The sequence below is a fragment of the Antennarius striatus genome, chromosome 10, assembly GCF_040054535.1.
Source record: "Antennarius striatus isolate MH-2024 chromosome 10, ASM4005453v1, whole genome shotgun sequence".
NCBI lineage: Eukaryota > Metazoa > Chordata > Actinopteri > Lophiiformes > Antennariidae > Antennarius > Antennarius striatus.
In genome coordinates this window covers 5,854,185-5,877,834 of record NC_090785.1, presented here as the reverse complement: position 1 = coordinate 5,877,834, position 23,650 = coordinate 5,854,185, and the positions used below count along the sequence as shown (strand labels likewise).

Below are 23,650 nucleotides of genomic sequence, written 5' to 3'. Positions count from 1 at the left end.
GGTTTTCAAATAGAATATACAGGTAAGCCATAACAAGTGCAAGACATGAAAACAGCCATGATTTTTTTAATGAGAAATACACAAAACTGAAAAAAATTGTACAAATTGAAATAAAATAAAAAATGCATTCTTATATTTTCTGGTACTATTTTTACATAGACCTTTCCATTATTAACCATTATCTATTTCCCTCAGAGCAGGTTCACTCCTTTCATAATCCATAATTACACTGAAGTTATTCGATATTTCTTCATCTGTTTGGTGGTCCTTGTCTTGAACAGTCTCCCCCTCCTACCATAATAAATGGGGTTGGACACATTGAGGTGCAGAGCTCTGACTCCCCACATAATGAGGGTTTATATTCTCCACACACTGCTACCAACAAGCATGATCAGTAATATGAGTTGGTGCCCTGTCCTGGTTGTGTGTCTGAAAAGAAGGGAAAAGTTTTATTATAGACATGAATTATGCATCACTAACAATATGGCAACTATATACAAAATATTGTCCCAAAATATCTGACTTACTTGAAAGTTGCTGTTGCAGCTGTCTGACCAGAGCTGCAGTCTGCTGCTGCTGCTGAGTCTGCTGCATTCCCTGTCGTGGAAACTACAACGGAGACATGCAAGTTATCACCACAGCAATTTGAACAGTTTTTTATTCCGCATACCACGCTTTTACATGACATTTTAGGGCAGCCATTAATGTCCATTCATAGTTTCAAAACCTATCTGAAGTGATCTATTCAGGTCACTAACATCTAGTGGTGCATTTAAGTGTATTAGAGGTGGTATATAATGAACTGGGTCATTAAACATCTTGCTCTTTAAACAGATCTATTATAAGATGACCAAACAAATTTCATTCTGCAGATTGAAGTTTTTTCTGCAGCCAGTCTAACTGTGTCAAACACCATCAGGTTTAGGTACACAGCATCAGCCGGATGTGGTCTGACCTCAGTGAATACCACCGGCTGATCTGGGAGCTGCATCCGGATGCTAACGGGATTATATGCAGCTGACCAGTATGATGAGCAGCTGGTGACGATTGGAGGCAGGGTTGGAAACCACCTACAAGCACTAATCCCACCTCCAGAGTGCCTGGCCATTTTTCTCTGGTTCCAGGTTCATGATAACCAATCTACTGGAACCAGCAGAATGTTGCTTGACTTGGGATTCTTCATGTTGTGCAATGCGTGAATTTTCACCATATTGTTCTGTCGTGCAGTGCCTGAGCTATTTTTTTTTTAAGCTATATTAGCCTTTTGTATGTAAACACATCTACGCTAACTATTAAACTACCAACAAGCCATCTAGTGTCACTCAGGTCAGACTTACCATGGGTTGCTGGGGAGGAAGAGGCTGCATGCCCAGGCCCTGGTTCTGTGCCTGACCTGGAGGGGGCACTGCTGTCACCTGCTGTTGCTGCTGCTGCTGCTGCTGTGGAACTTGCTGTTGAGGAGGAACCTGCTGGGGCTGGACCGGCTGCTGCTGCTGCTGTTGTTGCTGCTGCTGTTGTTGCTGTTGCTGTTGTTGCTGTTGCTGCTGCTGTTGTTGTTGCTGTTGTTGAGCTTGTTGGGCCTGCTGCTGTTGTGAAAACAGGATGTAAAGGTTGATGCTTCATGTACAAACCAAAACTATACCGCTTTGGTTGGGTGTTCAATGTGAAATGTTTTTTGTTATTCACTGCCAACTTTAAAATCAGTCACATCTTAGCATTACCAGGAAATCCTCCTCCTATTGCCTGTTCATTCTTACAAATGACATTTTGAACACAAATTCAACTTCATTTATTCTAGCTGTAATCAATTCTTTACTTATTTCTGGTCGAGACCATGAATATTTTACATGAGATATAGTGGAACCACTTTTCGAGATCCTTTCAGACTGAGTGACTCACTTTCTGCACATTAATCTACCTAATTGGTCTTAGAAAAATAAATAGATCACAGAAGAATGTAAATGATCTCTTGAATTGTTGGATTTCAAAGTGTCTCAACGCATTAAGACAAATTCTTCTGTGTCAGATGTTCTTTTAATTACCTTTTTTCCTAATAACTTACTCTGAGTGCTTGTTGTTGTCTGAGGTACTGCTGCTGTTGCTGTGCTGCTTGTTGCTGCTGCTGCTGTTGTTCTGCCAGCATCTGATTGGGCCTCAAGCCAGGGTGGACCCCCTGGCCTCCCATGTGACTGAGACCATGCATGATGGCATTCTGTTGGATGGGCTGGTGGGAGAACCTAAGAGTGGCATGAGGCAGGCAGCAATTACATTAAAATCAAAAGTAAACACAATGCTATGTAAAAGTTACGAGAACTTTAACTTCAGCCTTCCTGAACACAAAACAGACCTCGGTGTGTTCTGCATATTGTGTGCGTAGCCTGGAGCTTGCTGGTGAACGTAACCACTGGGTCTCTGCTGAATTTGTCTCAAGGGATCCACCACAGCTTGGTTGGCTCCAGGATGGGTGCCCTGGAAATTTTGGTTCCCATAGGAGGAGGGAACTATACCACCACCTTGGGATGGATGCTGCTGCATCCCCACGTGTGATCCGTATGTGGTATAGCCCTGAGATATGTTCTGAACAAAGAGACATGTAGTTAAGTCAAACAAGATTTCCAATAATGCTGGTGGATTTAAAAAAAAATCAAGATCAAAAACAAAAAAGAGAAATAAAAAACAAATAAAAATAATGTGAAATTTTCTGAGAAGATGCCATTTTTAAAAAAGACGTACCTGAGATGCCTGCATTGATGTGTACGGTTGGTTAGGTGTTATTTGTCTAATCTGCTGCCCTATCATGCTTTGATTCTGAAAAGACAAGCCAGCAATTAGCACGGTTTGAATGACATCTATTAAAAGTTAAAAAAAAAAAAAGACTCAGTGTCGATTTGAGAGCAACTTTGTTTTCCTCACATAAACAAGCAGAGATTTGAGAATCAAATATCCTATTGCTGTCCCATCATGTAAGCTACTGGTTCTGGTCAACTCTGTTGGACTAAGAGGGGTGAGTTGATCAGTGAGTTGATGGACTGACTTACCAATCTGACCTGTAACTGCTGTCTCAGTATCTGGCCCTGCGGCACGGTTGGCTGGGGTTTATAACCCATTGGGTATTGCTTGTCCAGACCCATCATGCCGGGCATGCTTCCTTGCATGCCCGGCATCATGGCAGGGTAGCTGGGTCGAGGGGGCAACATTTTGGGTGGTGGGTTGCGAGCAGGTCTGTATGGAGGTTCCAATCCCGGACCTCCTGTCAAAAGAAATTCTGTAACCACAATCCTTGATGGTACTTGATGAAGCAGAGTGTCATATTGATAATGGAGGTGAAAATGAGGAGAAAATACAAAGCGAACTGACCTGGAGGTAGAGGCTGGTTTTGTGTGTACATGCCCATGGTTTGCTGGACGTATGGTAGCCTGCCATAGGGGTGGTTCTGCAACAGCTCAGGTGGCATGCTTGTCCCATAGCTGACACCCCCTGGTGTTCGGTTCACATAGTCCTAACAAGGAAAAGAAGGGAGAGAAATATTTAGATTTTTTTTCTGTCCAGAAAACATATATATAAAGAATGTCTGTGAAAAACAAACCTCTGTCTTAGTGGCTGAAGTTTTCTTCTTCTTATTTGATTTCTTCTTGTTGGAGTCAGAGGGCACAGCAGGCACACTTTTTTCTGGCTTCACTGCTTCCATCATCTTCTTCTCTGGTTCCTGGGAGACAGGTGTCAGGGGCTCCTCTTCTTCTGGGGGTAGGGGTAGAGGCTCCAGGTAATAGCTACGAGGTTTGGGCTTCAGGTGGGTGTGGTAGAGCAGGAAACGCTGCTGTTCTTCAAATTTGGTAACCTTGCGATCCACACGAACTGTACCAAACCAGCCCCAAGACAGAGGGGCTGAGTGTTTGAGGCCCTCAAAGACATCCCATGGAGAAATCTTCTGTTTGGTTGATACCTGAAGGCCCTGATGTAGAAAGACATTAAATATTTACCTCAAGATCAGTATGCTTTGATGAGACTGTCTCACCATAGTCCATCTCAAGTTACTGAAAAATATCCTTTAAAGCTTCTGAGTATTTCCTTACCAGATGTTTTATTTTTCCTCCAATCTAATTATATCACTTCTATAGTTCTGTGATTCTGTTAACTTATTAGCAATGTTGCTAAAAATTACAATTCTTTTGAATTAAATGGAAAAGGTGCATTTCTAACTTGGGTGGTTGATGTAATTTCATTTAAACTCATGGGAAACCACATACTTCCTTCTCAAAACCAGCAATCTTGTTCCCTTTAGTGTCTATTAGTGAACCCTGAGGTTCACAGGTGATGACGTCCCGGGTTTGCTTTGGCAGTGGAAGAAGCTGGCGAACCTTTTCCAAACTTTCTGACTGACGATCTCCGAGCTCTTTCTATGGAAGCAAATTTGTCAAGGACAGGAGAGATTATTACAATATCACTGCTCTTTCCATGTTTTATCACATTAAAGGTACTTAAAACAGGAATGAATGATGTAAAACCTGTGTTTGCATGCAGTTGGAAGGTTTGTTAATTGATATTTGGTTCAAATAAACTTTGACCTTTTTTTACACACTAGTTTCTAAGACTTTATTATTTGCCTATATTTTACTATTTTCAAGGAAAATGATAACGAAAAGTATATATTCCAATCTTTAAAATCAGGGGTCGGTAGTCACGAGTTAAAGGCCTCCCTGTGGGTGAGAGAGGTGAAATGCTCTTACCCTGAGCTTCTTGACCAGGTTCATATAGGCTCTTTTATTCTCCTCCATGCTGCCCTGAGAGATACTGGACATGTCGGCAGCCAGTGTGCCATTAATCAGAACACTCAACATATCCAACACTGTTGTAAATAGCTCGCTGTTGGAGAGAGGCAGACATGAGAACCAGGTAGATTAAGTGGATGATAATTGTGCTAGAAACAGAATTTTTACTTGCAAATAATAGCTGAAGTGTCCAATTACAATTAATGAGTGGATTGCACTAGTGCAGTAATGTTTTCCCTTTAAACAACACTCACTTGTTGGACTGCATGTCAACTGTGCCACTGCTGATGATGTCAAGAAGTAGTACAGCCCACTCAGTGGTCTGCTGGGTGCTGCGTTGCACCGTGTCAAACATGCCACCCACCTTGCAAGGCAGAGAAAAAAACAGTGTTGGTCTCCACAAAACTAGTTAAATCATACCAAATGTTGGATTCAAGCACCTAGAAGTCCAGATTCACACTAATATCTTCAAAGGCACAAAATTTAGAATAATTAACAAAAAGATTTTTAACAACTTCACATAGTTTGTGGTAATCAAGACATCCTTACGAGATTGAGACGTAGCTTCAGAGCCTCGTGCATCATTTGCTTCGCCTTGCAGTCATCCTGAAACTGATCTTCTCTCCAGTTTGAAACAATCTGCTGCAACTGGCTGTAAAGCGACGTGAGAAGGCCTTCTCTCTGCTCATCCTGCCCCTTTAAGCAAGTCAGCACCAACGACAAGAAGGGCTGCTGGCTCAGGAGCGACATACTGACAAAAGAAAAAGAACTTTCATTAACACAAGTTATATACAAATCATTTGCTGGGTTTCTAATCAATAGCAATATTGAATAAATGTATGTTTGACACTTGCCTTTTCTGCTTCTGCCTGTCTCTCTCCTTACGTGAGGAGGAGCCCAGGTGTTGTCCCTTCTCCAGCTCCTCTCCTGCTGCTTTCAGTACATGGCCTTGTACTGACGTTGGTAGCTTGGCTATCAGTGGAGCCACCAGCCACACCCCAGATCGCTCTGATGAGCTGCAGCCCAGAATGCACACAGTAAATGTTAGATTTTAACATCACATAGAAATTATGCACCGCTTCTTTACATAACTCAAAACAAAGATGTATGTAACAAACCTCAAAATTGGCTTCATCTTGCTGGTGGTGCTGTTGTTGTTGGATGCAGAGCCCCCTTGGACCGCTGCACCATTCCCTGAGGGGTTACTGGAGTTCATTTCAGCTGATTTCTGGAATACCTCTATGGTAGCTTTGGCTATGTTCTCCAAGAGCGAGTAGAGCTCCTGTTGGAAAGTAAATGACTCATATTTGTTTGATGAAAAACTACACATTCATAACTAAAGGCTTGGTGCACAGAAAACAGCAACTTACATTGTTTGTACTCTGTTTGATCATCAGCTGCAGCTCCAGGGACGACTGTCTCATTGTCCATTGGTCCATGTTCTACAAAAGAGACAAGGGTACTTTCAGTCTCTCAGTCGTGAGTATGCATTATTCATCAAACTGATGACCCATTTGCTCAAGTCTCAATTCAGCCAGCAGAGGGCAGCAAATCCCTACAATGCGAATTCCAGAGAGACAACATGATTGGAGGGACACATCAAAGTTTCTGAGAGAATCACAGATGGGCCCACCCTAGCACTTCTAATAAGCATAGTAACGTTTCTGCACAAAGACATCAAAGTACACTTGAGCATTCATAACCTGTAGGATGCGCTTGATGCGCTGCCTCTGAGGGTTGTCGCCATCGTCACTGTCCAACTGACGATGTGGATAGCAGATTAGCTGCAGCAGTCGTTGGGCCTGAATGTTTACAAGAACCGGGTCTTGGAGGGCACTGCTGTCCTCGGATAGAGACTTTAAGCACCGTTCTCCAACCCACTCCTGCAGGAGAGCACAAGACCAGCAGAAAGGAAACAAAGGCCAAGGGATCAGACTGAGAGACTTTTAGATGTTCCCAAACTCGTTGAGTCAACAACGTCTAAGACAGGGTGGATGGTGATGAAAACAAGGGAATGGAACAAAAAGTTAAGTTTCTGAAGTCTACTGAGGTGTCACAGCTCCAGCCAGCTCTCTGAGCAACTGTCATCTCTCTCTGGCCTTCATATCTATATGGAATACATTCCATCTAGAGCAGAAAATGATTTCATTCATTCTTAAATATTTTTTTTTAGATTGCTGCTTTTACAAGCAGGAAAGCTTTCATGCGCAAAACCAGACAGATTTCAGACAAAATAACAAAACTGCTCATAATGTTGAACATGAAGATAAAGGAATGAACAGCTTTGGTTTGTAGCAAACTATTTAAATCAAATATAAATGTTTTTCATCTCAGTACCTTCAATTTCACACTGAACTGATCTCCTCATATCAGTCTCTTCATTTCAGTTTATATCCTCACCTGCTGGCAGATCGTCTTCAAAACATACTTTGCATATACATCCAGGCTGGCTGTTTCTATGGAGACATTACGCCCTTCAGATATGTCGTCAAGACCTGCAGGGTGTGACAGTCCTGATCCTCTAAGCTCAGCGTCACCTAACACAACAGGGGAAGACCGGTTACACAAAACAGTAATCTCTCTGTGATACATTATGTGTGCCCTTGGTCAATCCATCCCACAGACAAGGCAAACGAGACAAAGCAAATCTTGGCACTATGGAAACTAACTAAACTCATGAAACCTAGTGCTTACATGACAAAACAGAAAAATATACTTACCGAGCATAAAGACAGCTTTCAGGACTGCAAACACTGCCCCAACAACTATACTGTTCTGAGAGGCAGCAAGAAGGTGGCGATCACAAGATGACCGGATGCCAACTGGGCATTTATCTGCAAAGACATAACAGTAGAAGAGTCAGACAATAAGGTTGCAGAAAGGTGGAGAGAAGAAAGTGGTGAAGAAACAGTACTAGGATTATGTTTGGCACCTGACTTCACACCATCTTGGGGGACAGGGTTTCGCTGTGGAGTCTTGAACAGGTGCAGCAGAATCCTGCAGGTGAGTCGGGCTCCTGGCTCAGAATCTTGCTCACTGCAGGCTGAAGGCAAGTTCAGATCCTCATTAAGTGTTTCTTGACGTCACCTAACTGAGGTTCGAGAATTTCTTTTTTGGATTGGTTCCACAGTCTCAGACATCAGAGATATCAATCAAAATGTTCCCATAATTTCAAAATGGATTTTATAAAGGGAGTGAGAACAAAGTATTTACCACAAGTAAAGGCTGCTGACTTTTGGCATGAGTCAAAGTCAACTAAACAACAAAGCTGAGAAGGAATTGGTCTCCAAGCTAGAAGAAAAAAAAAAGATGTGGAGAAGGAGGTGCTTTTCTGACAGGTGCACAGTGTGCAGAGTGTAACCCAGGTGAAAAACAGTTAATCACATGATCCCACGCAGCCTATCAGTGCCCATAAAACGGCGTCCTAGGAAGTGAGTCGGGTGATGCGGGAGGGGCCGTGAGGAGACAGACAACCCTAAATGCTTAAAGTTTTGATTTCACTATGACAACACTTGAAACGTTTTCAACTTATTGTCTGTATGTGAACTTGTGAGAGCCGACTACAGCGCGATTACGTTCGTGAAACGGCAAAACCGGTGAGTTGTGCTAACAGTTAGCTTTTAGGCTGTATGCGTACAATGGGGTTAGCGTGCGTAACTGCCCGTTTCTCCAAATGTGTATATTTAAGTGTAACTTCAGTCATACACTTTAAAAAAAGAACGGACTTAATATTGTACAATATTAATTGTGATGCAGCCTGCACTATTTATTGATATTGATTGATATATACTGTGTGTATATTTAAATTTGGTGTACCCCGAGCTGAAACTGGTCCTGTTCTTTTTTATTCAAGCAAGGTTTGGATGGCGAGCTAAAACAACTAAAGAACTTGGACAAAAATCCTAGTGAACTGAATCTTGCGGTCTGTCCCACACACTCACATTCACACAATCCCTTCCCTCACTTTGCGCATTATCCCTCTGGAAATTCTGCTCAAGTCATCGTGCTACAACCCAGTGTTGTAGACAACCTGAACTTTTGTTGTGCTCAAATGTGCACATGGACTGAAACCAAATTAAGTGGGCTCATTAGACTTTTGAATGAAATGTGTTATTGAATGTATTCATTTGACGGCATTGATTTTTTGTTTTCCTTGAAGCCAATTTAAGTTAGAAATTTTAGTTGCTTTTTATTCTTTGTGAGAATAAGCATTATTTGTTGTTCTATGTTTTTATTTAATAATATGGTACCAAGTTCAAACCTCAGTCTCAGTCTCTTCTTCTCTCCACTCTTAGAGCCGACCAAATCTTCTGATAGAGCCCAATTTGATACCGTTAATTTGTTAATGTACACATACATATGCTACAAGAGGCTCTGTGATTATTTTCCCATCTCCTTTCTAAAATGTTATTTTAAAGAGGACATTTTAAAGGGAGTTTGACTGATTTGGTATTATGTGTGCTTGTATAGTCGAACATTTATGATGAGCCAATCCTTACCGGCATTGAGCAGAGAAGGAATGGCTACACAGCGAACCAGGTCTTCCAGGAGTAGGCACTGTCGAGCTATGAGAATAGCTACGAATGTTGCCAGGGAATCATGGAAAGACAAATCACTAACCTGCGGGATGAGCAGAGCAGTGCATTTATAATTAATGCAGTTCACAAGGAAATCTTTTGGAGTTACAGGAATATTCAAATGGTTTAAATATTATAATCAATAACAGGCATGACTATAAATGTGGTTGACAACACTAATATGAAAAAAAATCCTACCAAAAATTACAACCAAATGAACATAATCAAATGATTTACTAATGGAGAACAGGTATTAAGACTATCCCTTTGAGACAAGAGAGGTGCAGCATAAGCAGGACTAAACCTGAATTTAATATTGTTATAAGGCAAGTTTCAATGACTACAGTGCCAAAACACACACGATAACTTGTCTTAGGTACCTACAGCAGGAGCACTGATCCTTTAACCCAACTACACATCCTTTTTAAGACATATGAAAGCACAACTTACATCTACGTTACATAATAAATCATTGAAGCCACAGTTGCCATTGTTAGAGGAGCAGCAGAGAGCCTTGAGGATGCCAAGCCACTCTGCGCTCAAGGAGCGACAATATGCCGTCAGCTCTGCACACAGGATCCCAATATCATTCACCCTGAAAGGAAATTGCAATATATGATACAAAAGGTTGACCAAGAGTAGAAAAATAACATACATGAACAACAAATATCAAGGCAAAGGTAACGCACCTCTCGGGGTCTCTGTGGTCCACACATACATCCATGAGCACATTACAGACAAAGCTGTAGCGGTTGGCAGGACTGTCATTGAGGATCTTGCCAACCATGGAGTGGTTGAAGTCGTGGGCCGAGGGGTTTGTGATGGCGTCCATCATGAACGCAGGGTCCCAAAGCATGTTGGAGTCCGATGGGTCAATATTGCAGTAAATGGAGTTTTTCACTTTAGAGCAGAACTCGCTGAGAGTGAACATCGGGGGAAAGAAGGGATTAAGAGGGGTTATGCTTGTACTGCTAATCTGAAAGCAACATCAGTTTACCTGAAGACAAACACAGGCAATACAGTAATATATTCGATGATAGCTAATTGAACTGTATCTTTCTTAAAGATTGGAGTGAGTAAAAATGGTTTCTACCTGAAGATTTCACCAAACTTATTCTTGAGGTGGCTGCAGGAGGTGTAGAGGTCATAAAGATAAGCCAAGATGCAACGCTCAGCGGAGGAGCAGTCTGCCGGGTTCACGCCGGGCTTCACCACGATGCGTAATCTGAAAACACAGATTGAAATGTTTACTGGTGTTCTGGCTAACTGATTTCTGATCACAAGAAAAACATCTGTATACAAATGACAATTTTTAGATTTTTCAGGTTTATATACGGGACTACTTATTGGATGTTTGAGAAGACATAATATTGACCAATAGCATCTGCTGTGTTATTCAGATTCTAATGGCTGATTTATGTAAAATGTTAGTCTTATACAAGTCTCAATAAGAAAGCGCATTTCCCATATTATTAATCCCTTAATTTGTTTTTTATATGCATACATATTTATTTACTTTTTAAATAATCAAAAGCTTTATAAATCATGTTTAGGATTTGATTTAATTAAAATTGTGCTTTAATCCCACATGACTTTCAACGAGCATAGCACCCTAATCATCTTAAATTACTTTTATTGCTACAGCATTCAGGAGACACATATCTGACAGTAGTTCTGAAGCAATAAAAATCCTTATAGAAGAGAGCAGAATATAGAAAAGATTAAACGAATCTCAGAAAGAGTTCTCAATTTGCATTTAAATCCAAATCAAACATTTTTGTAACTTTTTAATTAGAAGGTTAACCAATTTCTGACCATGCAAACATCCCTCTCAGATTAAAAAGACAGAAAATGATGACAAAATGAAATCATACAACCCAATTAAAATTTAAGTAAATGGTCTAAAACCGAGATTTCATGGTTTCCTGTAGTAACACATCAAAGCTATTAAATGTCATACCCATCAAAAACTTGTGCGGTCTGCTCGAGATTTAGAATGAGGCAGGAGTGGTATCTCCTCAGCACAGCTACAATACACAGACACAGGCTGGTGGTGTAGCTGCCCACCAGGCTGGACGACTTCAGCAGCAGCTCAGCTTCCACCAGACTCAACTCATTCAGAAGCTACAAAACAAACAGATTTTTATACAAATTAAAAAAAAAAAAAAGATGCATCCAAATTAACACAGGTTGAATGGCAGATGTGATCAATGTACTGATACCTGAATGGCAAAATCTATGAGGCCACTAATGTTGAGGGAGTACTCCATGAGGTCAAAGATGAACTGAATGTGTTGGACGAGGGGCAGGTGATAAGACATCCCTAAGGCAAAGCTGGTGATCTGTTCCAGCACATTTCTGGACACCTGCACATAAAACAAAGGAAAAAAACCCAGATGTATTTACAACTTTGTTTTAGACAGCGAGAGGCGGCACAACGCCAGGCCGATATTCAGCAAATTCCACATTAAAACACAAACATTACTTTAATCGTTCCAACTACCGCAATCAGAATTTGGGAATGAATACCTCTGCACTCTGACAAGACAACATAATCCACAATTAATTTTTAAAATTGTTATAAGCTGATGAAATTCAAGTACGTGGAAACAAATTTAATTAGATTTTACGCTAATTGGGTTTAATTTGACTCCACATCTGAAGTTGCCAGTAAATGATTAAATTAATAGATATTCCAAGAGTAATGTTGCATGAATAATTTTAGCATTTCGGGATATGCACTTACTTGCTTGCTTTCCTGCTTATAGTTAAATGACTGAATGAATAAATCACTTTCATTAATGCGGCGCAACCACCAAGAGGTGATGAGAGTATATTCACAGGTTGGCAGCAGGAGGAAACAGCTATACTGGTTGTTTCCAGAACCAACCAGGAGTTCACAGGATGAAGGTTGGACTAGATATGACTCGTCAAACTGCACTGTTTTGTACTGCCCTATTTGTGACCTATGGACTGACCACATTTAGCCATTGCCCACAGTCTGTGTTTTTATGTCAAACTGTCGAGACAAATGTCTGTCTGCAGCGTCTCGACAACTTGGTTTTTGTATATAAAACATGAGACTTCTCATGTGTTTCAGATATGATTTAAAGTACTGCATTAGGCTCATCCACATCATCACTACAACCTCTGCTACCAAGGACTACATTCAGCGCATTATCCATCCAAATTGTGTTCAAGCATCTCATCATCAATGAGTCACCTTGATGGGACTTCTTCTTTCAGATTGCCTAATGGAGTGAAAATGAATCAGATGGGACACATAAAGTCTCCTGGTCTGACCTGGGAGGTGACCTGATGCTGGTCAAAGTGAGAGAGGTGTTGGAATTTGGAGAAGATATCTTCTGCTGTGGGAAAGGCCTCTGGCTTACTCCTCTTCCTCTTCTGTCCTTCCTCCCCTCCTGCATGCATGGGAAAGAGGAGAGAGACAAGAAAAAAAATTCAGATCGGGAGCAGCAAGTCACAACTGGTCATCTGTATTCTTTCCAGTCAGTCAAACTGGCCAGCCATGAAATCGAGTTAAGCCAAGGGTCTGCTGCCTTTTTTCCCTGCCCCTTTCGATTTAAAGCACTGGAGAAAAATACACTGCTATCAGGGCACTTTTAGGAAAGGAAATTTGAAGAGAAACACATTTGTGAGCTGAAGGTCATCAGCTCACAGGAATACGATAAAGTGATACGGAACACAGATAATTATAATGCCAAAACCCTTAAATCACTTTAATAAGGTCACATGTATCCGAGATTAAGTGGCTGTGAACATTTGAGAGCTATTAGCATACAAATTGCAGGGAGAGAAGATGGAGTGATACAACACCCCTCGGGCCACTAAAGATAAGAAGTTCTCTTAAGAACATAGGGAAGGGAATATATATGAAATGCATCTAAAGAGGAAAAGTTATTAGCAAGATGACAGCTGGAATAGCCACATTGAGAAACCGAGCACCCAGCCTGTATGTTAATGATTCTTCTCTTCTGACAAACATCCAGGCATGTTAAAGCTCTTGTGTTCCACACTGCTGTCTGGTAAAAGATTAGCAGCAGAATCATGAAAGTTCAATAAAAAGAAAAAGAAAAAAAGTTAACCTGATTCCATTTTAATCCCTCCACAAGAAACTCAGACAAAATTAAACAAAGATATCAACTTGTATATGATATAAAGCAGATTGCTCTCAGAAAAACTGTAGCCTTCAAGCTGAGGTAAAGTAAAACATACGTAAAATGGAAACGCAGGCTATTCACCATCCCTTGAGGTTGATAAAAGTGATGAACAACTACCTGTTTCTGCTGTACTTTTGCGGTTGAGCACCTTCAAGATGTCTTTGGTGATTTTCTTAATCGCGTGTCGTGCTTCGTCCCTCAGTTTGCCCACACCGTACAGGACCACTAACCGCTGATTGCATTCGTGGCTGGCGCTCTCCTCCTAATAAGAGATGACAAAGAGATTGGGAAATGATGCTCATAAAGTGAGCACACCTGATTACCTGAGTCATGAAGCAAGGAAAACAACGCAAAAAAACTCATTTGGACAGGAAATATATGACAAGGTCTGAAAACTACATTTAACAGAATTACTAAACTTTAAATGATGGAATGCTGCATCCAACACTTTGTAAATTGATTCAATAAAAATGTCTACAAAATTACCATCAATATTCCCAGATGCACAAACTGATGTCTTTTTTATCCTATTCATCAGCACCACACAACAAAATTATTTAATTTGCTATAAGACAAAATCAGCAAAAAGTACAAATGTGAGGCTTTCACCTGGTGGAACTTTAGCTTGAATTCAAGCTTTTTATCCATTAAAAAGGTTGATGAGCAATAAAGGACTGATATTTCAGAATTCTAAAGCGTGGCTATATGACATTGGAGGCTTAACTACTGCAACATGCAGTTACATTAATTACATTACGAGTGAGACATGGCCGATATTCTCTGATATGCCTCTTGTTTAGACACTCCTTTGAAATATTGATGCATTACTTTATCCGCATTCATCAGAACAAAACCTTTTTAGGTGCCAAACTATGTTTTTGCCTTACCTGTGGAATGGGGAAGTGAGTGGCATACTGAATGTGTCGAGGTTGCTCGTACAGCTGAGGGAAGGTAGGGTCCATGCCCTTGTCCTTGCAGCTGGCCTTGCTGTCCTGCTCTGGAGCCGGTTTCTCAGGAGAGGGGCTCCCCTTGGACTCGCAGTGCATCGGAGGAGAGAACATCTGCCAAGGCATATGGACTTAGAAATGACGCACGGATACATGAAGAATTCCAACTAAGCGGTGATTAAAAAATTCTTTAAAATATTGCTTCATTTCATATAGTTTTATGCATTTTTGAATAAAATATAAAACTTTGATGTACCTCATCAAAATTTGCACTGGAGTTATGATCGATTTCCATCGACTCCGACAGACCGGTATCCTATGGAACAAACAGCAACCTCGTGTCAATCCTTTCACACCAATGTGAGACTTTGAGCAGCTGCACAAATGACTCATCACCCAACACAACACCAACAGCAGATGCCTGCAACGTGCCTCATTCTTGCCACTGATGCCCGTATCCTGCTCTTTGCGGTCTGACTCATCAGAGGGCTCGTCGCTGGGAGAGCGTGGACGTGGCAGGTGGGAGTCTGAAGCCAGGTCACCGCGGGAAATGAGCGTGCACATGTAGATGTTGTGGGAAAAGACATCGTGACGGATGAGCTCGCAGAAGAGCAGGACCAGGTTAGAGAACTCCACTCTTTCGCTTTCATTCCCAGGCTCTGCTGCAGAGTAGGTGGGGGGGGGTGTGGTTTGAATTATTTAATACTAGATTACCTTGCCACATCATTTACAATAATTAGACTGGGAAATGACAGAACATGCAATGAAAAAAAGGATGAAAAGTCCCTTCAACACAGTTCAGATTCTTCCATTTAGTAACAGACTCACTCAGTGTGGGGGCCTGGGTATCAAGGAACTGTAGCAGCACATCCTGAAAAACTGGCAGCGTGGCAGCTGAGAGAGAGCCAGATGAAACGGACCCCTTCTCATCCACCACCTCCGACTCACCGCACCTCTGCAAATAAATCAGATAACAAGCTTGTGTAAATAGTAAAAAAAAATATCTCTGTTGTATGATTTTCTAATTTAATTTTAACGGCACCTTGCTCAAGGACACCTCGACAGTGCTCCGGAGGTGAGCTGACACCTCCCACTGTCAGCTCACCTCTGGGTGTGGTTTTTTTGGGCGGGAGCGGGAATCGAACCGCCGATCTCAGAACACTGGACGACCCGCTCAACTGCCCACTTTACCACTGAGCCACTGCTGCCCCTGATAATCTGATCAGTACAATCTGATGAAACTCAATTGACTGGTTCAGAAAAGAAACCCAGTTTTTGTTTTCAGTCCGCTTATTTATGCTGAAGTAGCTGCTACAGCTCAGACACGAACAAGACAATAAAAAAAAAAAAATCATAACCAGAACTCCGTGGCCATTGTCAGACACAACAGCTTAGTTACTGACTCATTTAATCAGGCACAAGAGCAGAAAAGACACTAATGAAACAGTTCAGAGCTGTGACACTGATGGAGATGCTGCGGTGAGCCATAGAGGGTGGAGAGTCTCTCACCTCCGCTTCTATTTCAGCCTGTCTCTTTTCCAGCAGCTTGGCCACCACCATAGCCCTGTGTCTGCCGGAACGCTTACAACACACCGCCCATTCACAAAGCAAGGTCACCACCGCATCATCGTCTGGTGACATCTGGAAAAAAATACATGCTGTGAAGAAACGCAGCTAAAAACAGAAGCAGCAGTCATATTTAAAATACTGAAGTTCAGACGTGGAATTTGAGCCTATTCTGAGTGATTAAAGGAAAGACATTGTCACATTGCTTCGTTAATTATTGTAAGATAAAGACAGAAGAAACAACACTTACCTCATGGCCGTCTTTACTCTGGCCAGACCCAAATATTCGGTTGTAAAGTGAATCCAGTGAGTTGTTAAAGTCAGACTTCTCAAAGCTGTGATTATCTAAAACTTCTAAGGTGTGGAGAACTCTCCCGATGGTGAATCCTGGTACAAAAAGATTCCAGAAATCATCTCAAAACCAGATGTTTTTCTGGCAACAAACCTAAAAAAAAAGCTTTATACAATGGTAAGACAAAGGACCGCTTCGCTCACCTGCTGTGGTCTCCTGACACTTATCGAAACTCCACCTAAACTCCACTGCCTGGCCTCGTTCCTTGACCTGCTCCTCGATCTCCCTCAACTTTGTACGGACCTGGAGCAAAAAAACATTGTGCATATATGCATATGTGGTAAGTTTATTCCTTTTTTTCTTTCATACCTTAGCTCTGGAAGAGAAAAATTGGAATGCAATGGGATATCATGTTTAGTCTATGTATGTACCACGTTTCAAAAATTAAACAGAAAACAATTCATTTTGCCTGGATAATAACCACCTTTCTGGCTCAAGTATGTTGACATTGATGGATTTACCTGCTGTGTAAAGGCAGTATTTCCCCCAGGCATGGGCAAGCTAGAAGGGGCAATGGGCAGGAGATCCAGTGGCGAACCAGTTTTATTTCTGCTGTCTGTTAAGGAGTAATGCCACACCAGAGCGCTGGGACAACACAACACGATGCTCTGATTCGAAAAGACAAGATGCCACAAGAGAGAAAAATCAAAGAACTGCACAATTTTATGACTTGTATTAAATTTTTATACCGGTATAATCCATGTAACAACTACTGGTCAAAATAAACACACCTGCAACATGCAGCTGAGCCCAAACACTAGAGGCCTGTGCTGAGGGCAGATGTAGAAGTCTGTGAAGGGCGTCTGGGGCTGGTTCCCTCCTGCCGGCTGTGAGGTAGGGGTGGGGGGCAGGGCGTTACCTTGCTGTGCCAAGATACCATGGGATGGGTGGCCTCCTGTTCCAGGGCCCAGGCTCCCGTCGCTTAGCAACAGGTTGAGGCGGCGCGTGCAGAAATAAGCAAGTCTCCGTGACAAGTAAGCCGACTGTACAAATTCCCCTGAGTACTGAAGGACAACAGAGATTCAACCCATTAGCGCACAGCACTCTGTCCATTAACGTCATTCAGCTTTAGAAACAGAAACAAAATGAGAGGCTGCGGGATCCAGAGGGCCGCCATGAGATCAGCAATACCAAAGTGCTGCCGGGGAAAATGAAAAACTGACCCGTAACAAAGAATCGAAGTCCACTATAATGGGATGATAGGATGTCAGCATGTTGTTCATCTGCAATGTATTTGTTAACTGATAAACGGGTTTACCTGTAATAAAAGCGGCAGGAGAAGTCTAAGGAGCTCGTCTTCACCAGGTCGGACCTTCTCAAAACACTCCAGTACCCAAGTCAGGAACTCGTGTCTGTCTAGCATTCCGTCCTTAACACAGAAATACAAACACACTTTATCATCAAGAACATGTGTTTAATATGGAGACCCAGAATTCATGGATCCAATCAATAAAATGTGTAGACCTCCCGAGCTTCCCCTCAAGGAATCAGATAAGCAAAGTATTGGATAGATGATTTGGTTATCCCATTTCTAAAACACATCCCGAATGACTCATTTGGGATGTAATGTGTTTATCACTCGTAAGGGAAACAGCAGAGCAGTAAAATGGAAAACAGAATAACCACTGAGAAAGGAAAAGAGAAGCCGATTCTGAATGTTCACAGCATCATAAGTGAGCTGACCTGAAACATGAACATGGCAAGCTTCTCATTGTATTCCCACTGCTTCATCGCCGTCTCCACATCAGCAGGGGTGGCTGGCAGGGGGGAGCTACAACCTTGACTTGGGAACTGCCTGTAAAACTCGGCCACCTTCTGAAGCTGCTCCCAAAGGTACTTTGTAATAATCTGAGTCCATTCTGCAAACACAGAAATATATATTGAAGAAAAATGACATGAATAAATGATTTAAATTAAGAGAAATGTACTCAAATCATTTCTGAGTCCTTAGAAGATGTTGTTCTATACTTTTAACTAACGTAAACCAAAAGAGCACAAAAATTGCTTCAAAAAATATCCCAGCACAAATAGCAACGACAATTAAAATAAGCAACTACAGGTATAACCATCATATGCTCACCTATACATGGATCAATCACATGCCTCTTCTTGACTTTAGTTTCTGTGATTGCTGCGTGATACGCACAGGTCATCTTAATCATCCACGCCGAACGCATGACAGGTACCGAGTACTTGGCCAGGTATCCAAAAACCTCTTCCTTTTTGCTAAAGATAGGAACCTGTGAAGAAAACAATTTCATGTATGTCAGTAATTAATGTCGCATGGAAGCACGCACACATGTGCGCACACGCGCACACTAAATGGTTAAATAATAATAATGATAATAAGACTTATGACAGATATGATAGAAAAAAATATGACAGAAAAAAAAAGATTAAAGCAGTTTATTAAAATATTTTATTTAGTATGATGGGAGTAGAGAAAATCTCCTTTTCTGAATAAGGTAGATATACAAGATTAAAAGTATTAAATTATGTTAAAATCTAAATAACTCTTACAAAACGCAACACATTGGCTGTTTGAATTATTTTTCAACGGCATGACTGCGGGCTTGATCCTTATCTGCAACATTTCAGTTGGATGACATCACCAAAAATACCTGTTCTGTATTGGAAATAAATACACTAAGACAAAGCACATGTTCAACAAGTTCAATTAAACACATCTGCACTGGTGTTTCTAATGTTACTTCTGCTGCAGACCAAATGGAGAGATGAGGTGAAACCTGGAACGGGTGATCATCTGGGAAAGTGATTGAACGGCCAGAAAGCATTGGAGTGAGAAAAGAATTCAATATGTCTGTACCAACGCCAGCAGGAATATTTAACAACACTTTAAATACACAGTTGTTAATGATTAGGGGCTTTTACACTTAGGAATACAAAGCTGGCCTGTAATTTAGCTTGATGTATTCAAGATTTTTAAAAAAGGCCAGCTTTGCTTTAGAAAGAATGAGTGCTGCAACAAACAAATGTAAAAAATCAATTAAAAAAAAAAGAATGAAGCCTGTCCTTTTGGGTCAATAGACCAAAACAAACCAAACAATAGACTTTCTTTACAGAGAAGCATCAACTGAGTTGTTTTAACAAGAGAATTTAAAACAAAATTGCATCACTTACTTTTTTCAGAAATGTTTTTGTTCAACAACTCGCTGTTAAAATCTACTTGGCTTCACAGAACTGTCGGGTAAATTTATCCAAGCAGTGACACACACATTTCAGATACACTGCACGTAGTCTGTTATCTGCTAAAAGCAGGCAGCCAAAGTCTATTAAACCTTGCTGGGCCATGATAAGTGAAGCATACTCTCTGCTGGTGTTGTAAAACAATGAAATGTTGGCACAATTAAAATAAACACAGACAAAATCATTTGATCGGTCTTATTTGAACTAATTACAATATTCTTTAAAAATATTTTACTCATCTGCTTTGAGATGAAACAGAAACATTAATTTAGTTTACAGTTTCTGCATCATCATCAACTGATGCTTTTGGCATTCATTAGTGTCGTCTTCTGATTGCACTCATTCTGTTGTGAGTGGAGGCTTAAATGAGCTCGGAGTGCCTCCAACTGTTTATCTCTCAAGGTGCTTAACTTTGTTTCCAATGAACATCTATTGACAAGGGTGTCATGGATCATTTAATTTCAAAGCCAAACACCACCACACTGCTGAAAACCAAATAGATTGGAGGAAGAGATTTGGTAAATGTGCTGCAAAAAGGCTGCAACTGCTCATACCTTCAATTTAAAGAAACGTCTAAGGATCCACCACCTCAACCAGTTCACTGAACTTAGACAAGAGGCAGCACCACAGCTAACTGAGGATTACTGGAACTGTCAGATGAGACTAAAGGTATACCTGAAAGCACCAACAAAACTTGTGCATAAATAAGCTTCCACATGTTAGATTGTTGGGCTGTATCGAACAGAAGTGTCTATTAAATCAGAATAAATGTCTGCTTGAATTCATTATCATGACATTAGCATAAAGACATCAGAATCTACAGTATAAAGTGGACCTATTGAAAAATAATTTGGATGACAATTGGGTGTCATTCTCGCTCTTATATCAAATGTTCAACAGTTACTCAAAAGGTAAACTAGGGTTGTTGTAAATATGGAGTACTAAGGAAAAGGCTGAGCCTGAAGAAAAATTCACAGAACCAAGGAGCGAACAGACTTTTCTTCACATCAGATAAAAATCAACTTTCTTTTGAGAATAGCACATATTTCGAAGCTACAATTGATTTAGTATTCAGGATGTTTGGTTTTTCCAAAATAGTGCAGAAAAGCAGATGCTTATGTCACATTTGTGATGTCGATGATGAACACCCAAAAGGTGCTTAATCCTTTAAGTTCATCAGTGTTTGAGCTTTAGGTTTTGTTTGTTTGAAGTTATTAATATTCTATTTTTTTCCACCCACAGCCTCGCTATCAAACATCTGGGGTTGACACAGCTCTGACTTTGTGTGTTTTGTGCATGCCTCTCGAGGGATTACAATATCACCTTACGAGTCCACCCTGTGGCGCTAGACTGCAGTCTGTAAATGAGTCCTCTGTCAGAAAATGATGTGAAGACCACACCATTAAAATTTGCTGTATTCTAATTGTTGATTTGACCAAAAGGCATACATCCTGGAGTCAGCAAGTGATGCAATGATGATGGATCATACTGAAAAGATTTCAAATCTGTCATGCACAATCTGAAGGAGCTATGTGAAGGTAGATTCTGATATCAGACACACATACACATAATGTTATACTTTCAGACTAATTTCATGGCAGGCATCTCATCGTTTTCGAATGGGGCGCTGCTATTTTGCACGACTAAGTTTTGCCACCCGTATCAAATGATAAGTTTACTGCCTCCAATGAGTGTGCTACTGTAATGAGTTTGTGTGCATCTCTGATATCTAAACACAGACTTCCTGTTTGATTGCAAAAATGGCTGCAAATTAAAGCCCTTATCAAAGTGTTTGTTTGGCTTTTCCTACCAATGACAGGTCAATACACTCAATCTAATAGTTGGTAATCAGACACTGACATATCTTCCCACTCTTGCCATCAAGGTAATTGTTGACATTGCAATAATTTACTAAACATTTAATCTTCTAGACTTTTCTTTAAATTCGCATGTTAACAAAGCAAAGTGAATTGACTTTTTTGGGGAATCAACTGCCTTGTTGATAGACATGGATAGAAACATCAACAACAACCAACCACTAGCTTTAAAGGAAAGTTATCAAATCAATAGCAATAAAATAGAATAAATAAAATAAAAAAACATACACCAGAGCCTGACATCCAAAGAGTTCCACCCCCCAGGCAATACAACCACAGTATAGAGGATGTGGTACCTTGAGTGAGTGAGCAATTACAGCAGTAGGCTGTTTACCATAAGGAAGAATGGGATCTTACCTTTTTAGCCAACTGCGTTAGAGGTTTAGTCCCAGCTAAATCTGTGAACCAATTATTGATGGAGCTCTGTGACCTTGCTGTGACGAGCCAGAAATTATCCTTTTGGTTGACCTGTGGCTTACGTTTCCCCGTGTCTGGAAACGTGTTGTATCGCAGCTTTTCAGCAATTATGCTACTGAAGTTTGAACTAATCTGCAAAGCAAGGAGGGAACATACAATGGCTGAATGATACCTTAAACATACAGTATGTAATGTGGAGTTTGACAGATTTGTTACCTTTGAAGGGTTGAAATTAACATTTTTTGCGCTGCCATGTTCATCACCAGACACAGCTGGCTGGTTATTGAATCCTTGCTTCACATTTAGTGCAGTCAGCTCATCCTGAAACAAGCATATAGTAAACCGGACAGTGAGACTCAGGATATGTTGCACAGTAATTGTTTAAGATAATTGAAGCGGCATAAATATAAAAGATCAGAGAAGGAGATGAGTATGTTTTATCCATAATGTGCATCAGCACATTCATTCATTAAAAACAGAAGAAAAGTCCAAAGCACTATCCAGCCCGGTTCAAATTCCCAGCAGGGATAATTATTTGTCATTATCAGCTTGGAGGTCCTGAAGGTGAGACGAACAGATTTAGCTAACGTTAACTCGTTAAACCAAAACATTGAGCGAACGGTTTTCACACAATCGTAAAGACAACATATATTCTTTTCCAAACTGCGGCTTGTAGGTTCTATCAAACTGTGCATTTGTTAGCAGGTGAGCTAGCTCAGCAAACTATGGTATGTAGCCAACCGGTTGTTTTCCAAGTAAGCAGGCGAGCTAGCCAACATTCTGACAACTAGGAGCTGTTCATTGTTATTGCTAGGCCCAAATCGTCTTGAGGGCTCGCTAAACAGGCTAGCTAATATTAGCTTGCATAGGTCTTAGCTGAAGGATTCCCTGCTGAAATGACTGTTCTTGATCTTTCAGACTGTAAATAGCAAAATATGACCTCTTTCTGCTTTGGATCTTGAGGATAGACGTCCGGAGGGCCGAGCCTGGGCCGCTTTAATGGCCGGTGTTCGTAACTTAGGATCCCGAAAGCAGCCATCATCAAGCGGCATCACAGCCAGGGCTTTCCTCCTCGAGCAAACTGAAACGAGCTTCAACAACGAAACGTGCTTCCGGTAAGGCTAGATCCCGGCATTTCAAAATAAAATCAGAAATACAATTTGAACCTTTTCTCTGTTCTCTTCCTGAATGAATTCAACTCAATTTGTATTCAAATTGATCTCAAAATGTTACAAAAATAGTAAAACGGATTTTAAATACATTAAGATGCAGATCAAGGTGCAGATTCAGGTTCTTAATCACTTTTGTCCTTCTCCAACGTTGCACATGGAGCTCTTTTAATTTACCAACATGAAGGAAGGCAATAGAGCGTGTTTACCCACAGAATAAAAATATATCTTTCATAATATACCAGCTTCTAGATGAATATCCAAATCACCAAATGTCCTTACCAGTAAATTTAAATGAAATTTGTTCTGATTCTTTTGAATTATACACAGAAACGCACATATTTAAAGTTAATTTAAATTTATTGGAATTGTAATTTATTAAAAAGATAAATTATGTCTCAATCGAGCATGAAACAAATACTGCATTATGATGAATGCTATTTTTTGCTGAAACACAGACTGTTGACAACAGACACATGATTCAAAATGAAAACACCAAAGAACAGAGTCAAAACCAACAAAAATGGTAATAATAGTATTGATAATATAGCATACTGATAAACATGTCAGATTACCTTAAATTCTGTC

General features: G+C 40.7%; 1 protein-coding gene across 4 annotated transcripts; it reads right to left on the bottom strand.

Annotated features, from left to right (window-relative positions):
• Positions 1-50: 50 nt before the first annotated feature.
• On the bottom strand, positions 51-22,968 carry med12 (mediator complex subunit 12). Of its 4 annotated transcripts, none has more exons than XM_068324890.1 (43): positions 22,834-22,968; positions 22,110-22,214; positions 21,834-22,025; positions 18,473-18,632; positions 18,076-18,251; positions 17,651-17,761; positions 17,124-17,396; positions 16,854-17,000; positions 16,536-16,635; positions 16,291-16,427; positions 15,984-16,115; positions 15,303-15,429; positions 14,907-15,136; positions 14,731-14,790; positions 14,415-14,588; positions 13,645-13,789; positions 12,650-12,768; positions 11,569-11,712; positions 11,307-11,470; positions 10,440-10,571; positions 10,036-10,263; positions 9,797-9,941; positions 9,269-9,389; positions 7,702-7,812; positions 7,490-7,603; positions 7,170-7,306; positions 6,473-6,652; positions 6,140-6,211; positions 5,888-6,051; positions 5,624-5,785; positions 5,319-5,520; positions 5,024-5,133; positions 4,728-4,863; positions 4,248-4,397; positions 3,587-3,952; positions 3,358-3,499; positions 3,039-3,250; positions 2,734-2,808; positions 2,348-2,577; positions 2,063-2,237; positions 1,338-1,586; positions 528-609; positions 51-429 (listed from the first exon to the last, which is right to left on the bottom strand). In XM_068324890.1, exons 1-43 carry the CDS (start codon positions 22,933-22,935, stop codon positions 392-394), a joined length of 6,531 nt encoding a protein of 2,176 aa, XP_068180991.1. In that variant the 5' UTR covers positions 22,936-22,968; the 3' UTR covers positions 51-391. The 4 variants fall into 4 exon arrangements, with proteins under 4 accessions (XP_068180991.1, XP_068180994.1, XP_068180993.1 ...); XM_068324893.1 differs by having other exon boundaries at positions 1,338-1,583; XM_068324892.1 differs by having other exon boundaries at positions 3,039-3,247.
• Positions 22,969-23,650: the final 682 nt, after the last annotated feature.

Coding starts and splice junctions, on each gene's coding strand:
- med12 (XM_068324890.1), bottom strand. CDS start 22,935: ATGATGGCTGCTTTCGGGATCCTAAGTTACGAACACCGGCCATTAAAG. Junction 11,471..11,568: donor TCATAGATTTTGCCATTCAG/GTATCAGTACAT, acceptor TTTGTTTTGTAG/CTTCTGAATGAGTTGAGTCT. Junction 10,572..11,306: donor ACCGCACAAGTTTTTGATGG/GTATGACATTTA, acceptor CTGTGTTTTCAG/ATTACGCATCGTGGTGAAGC.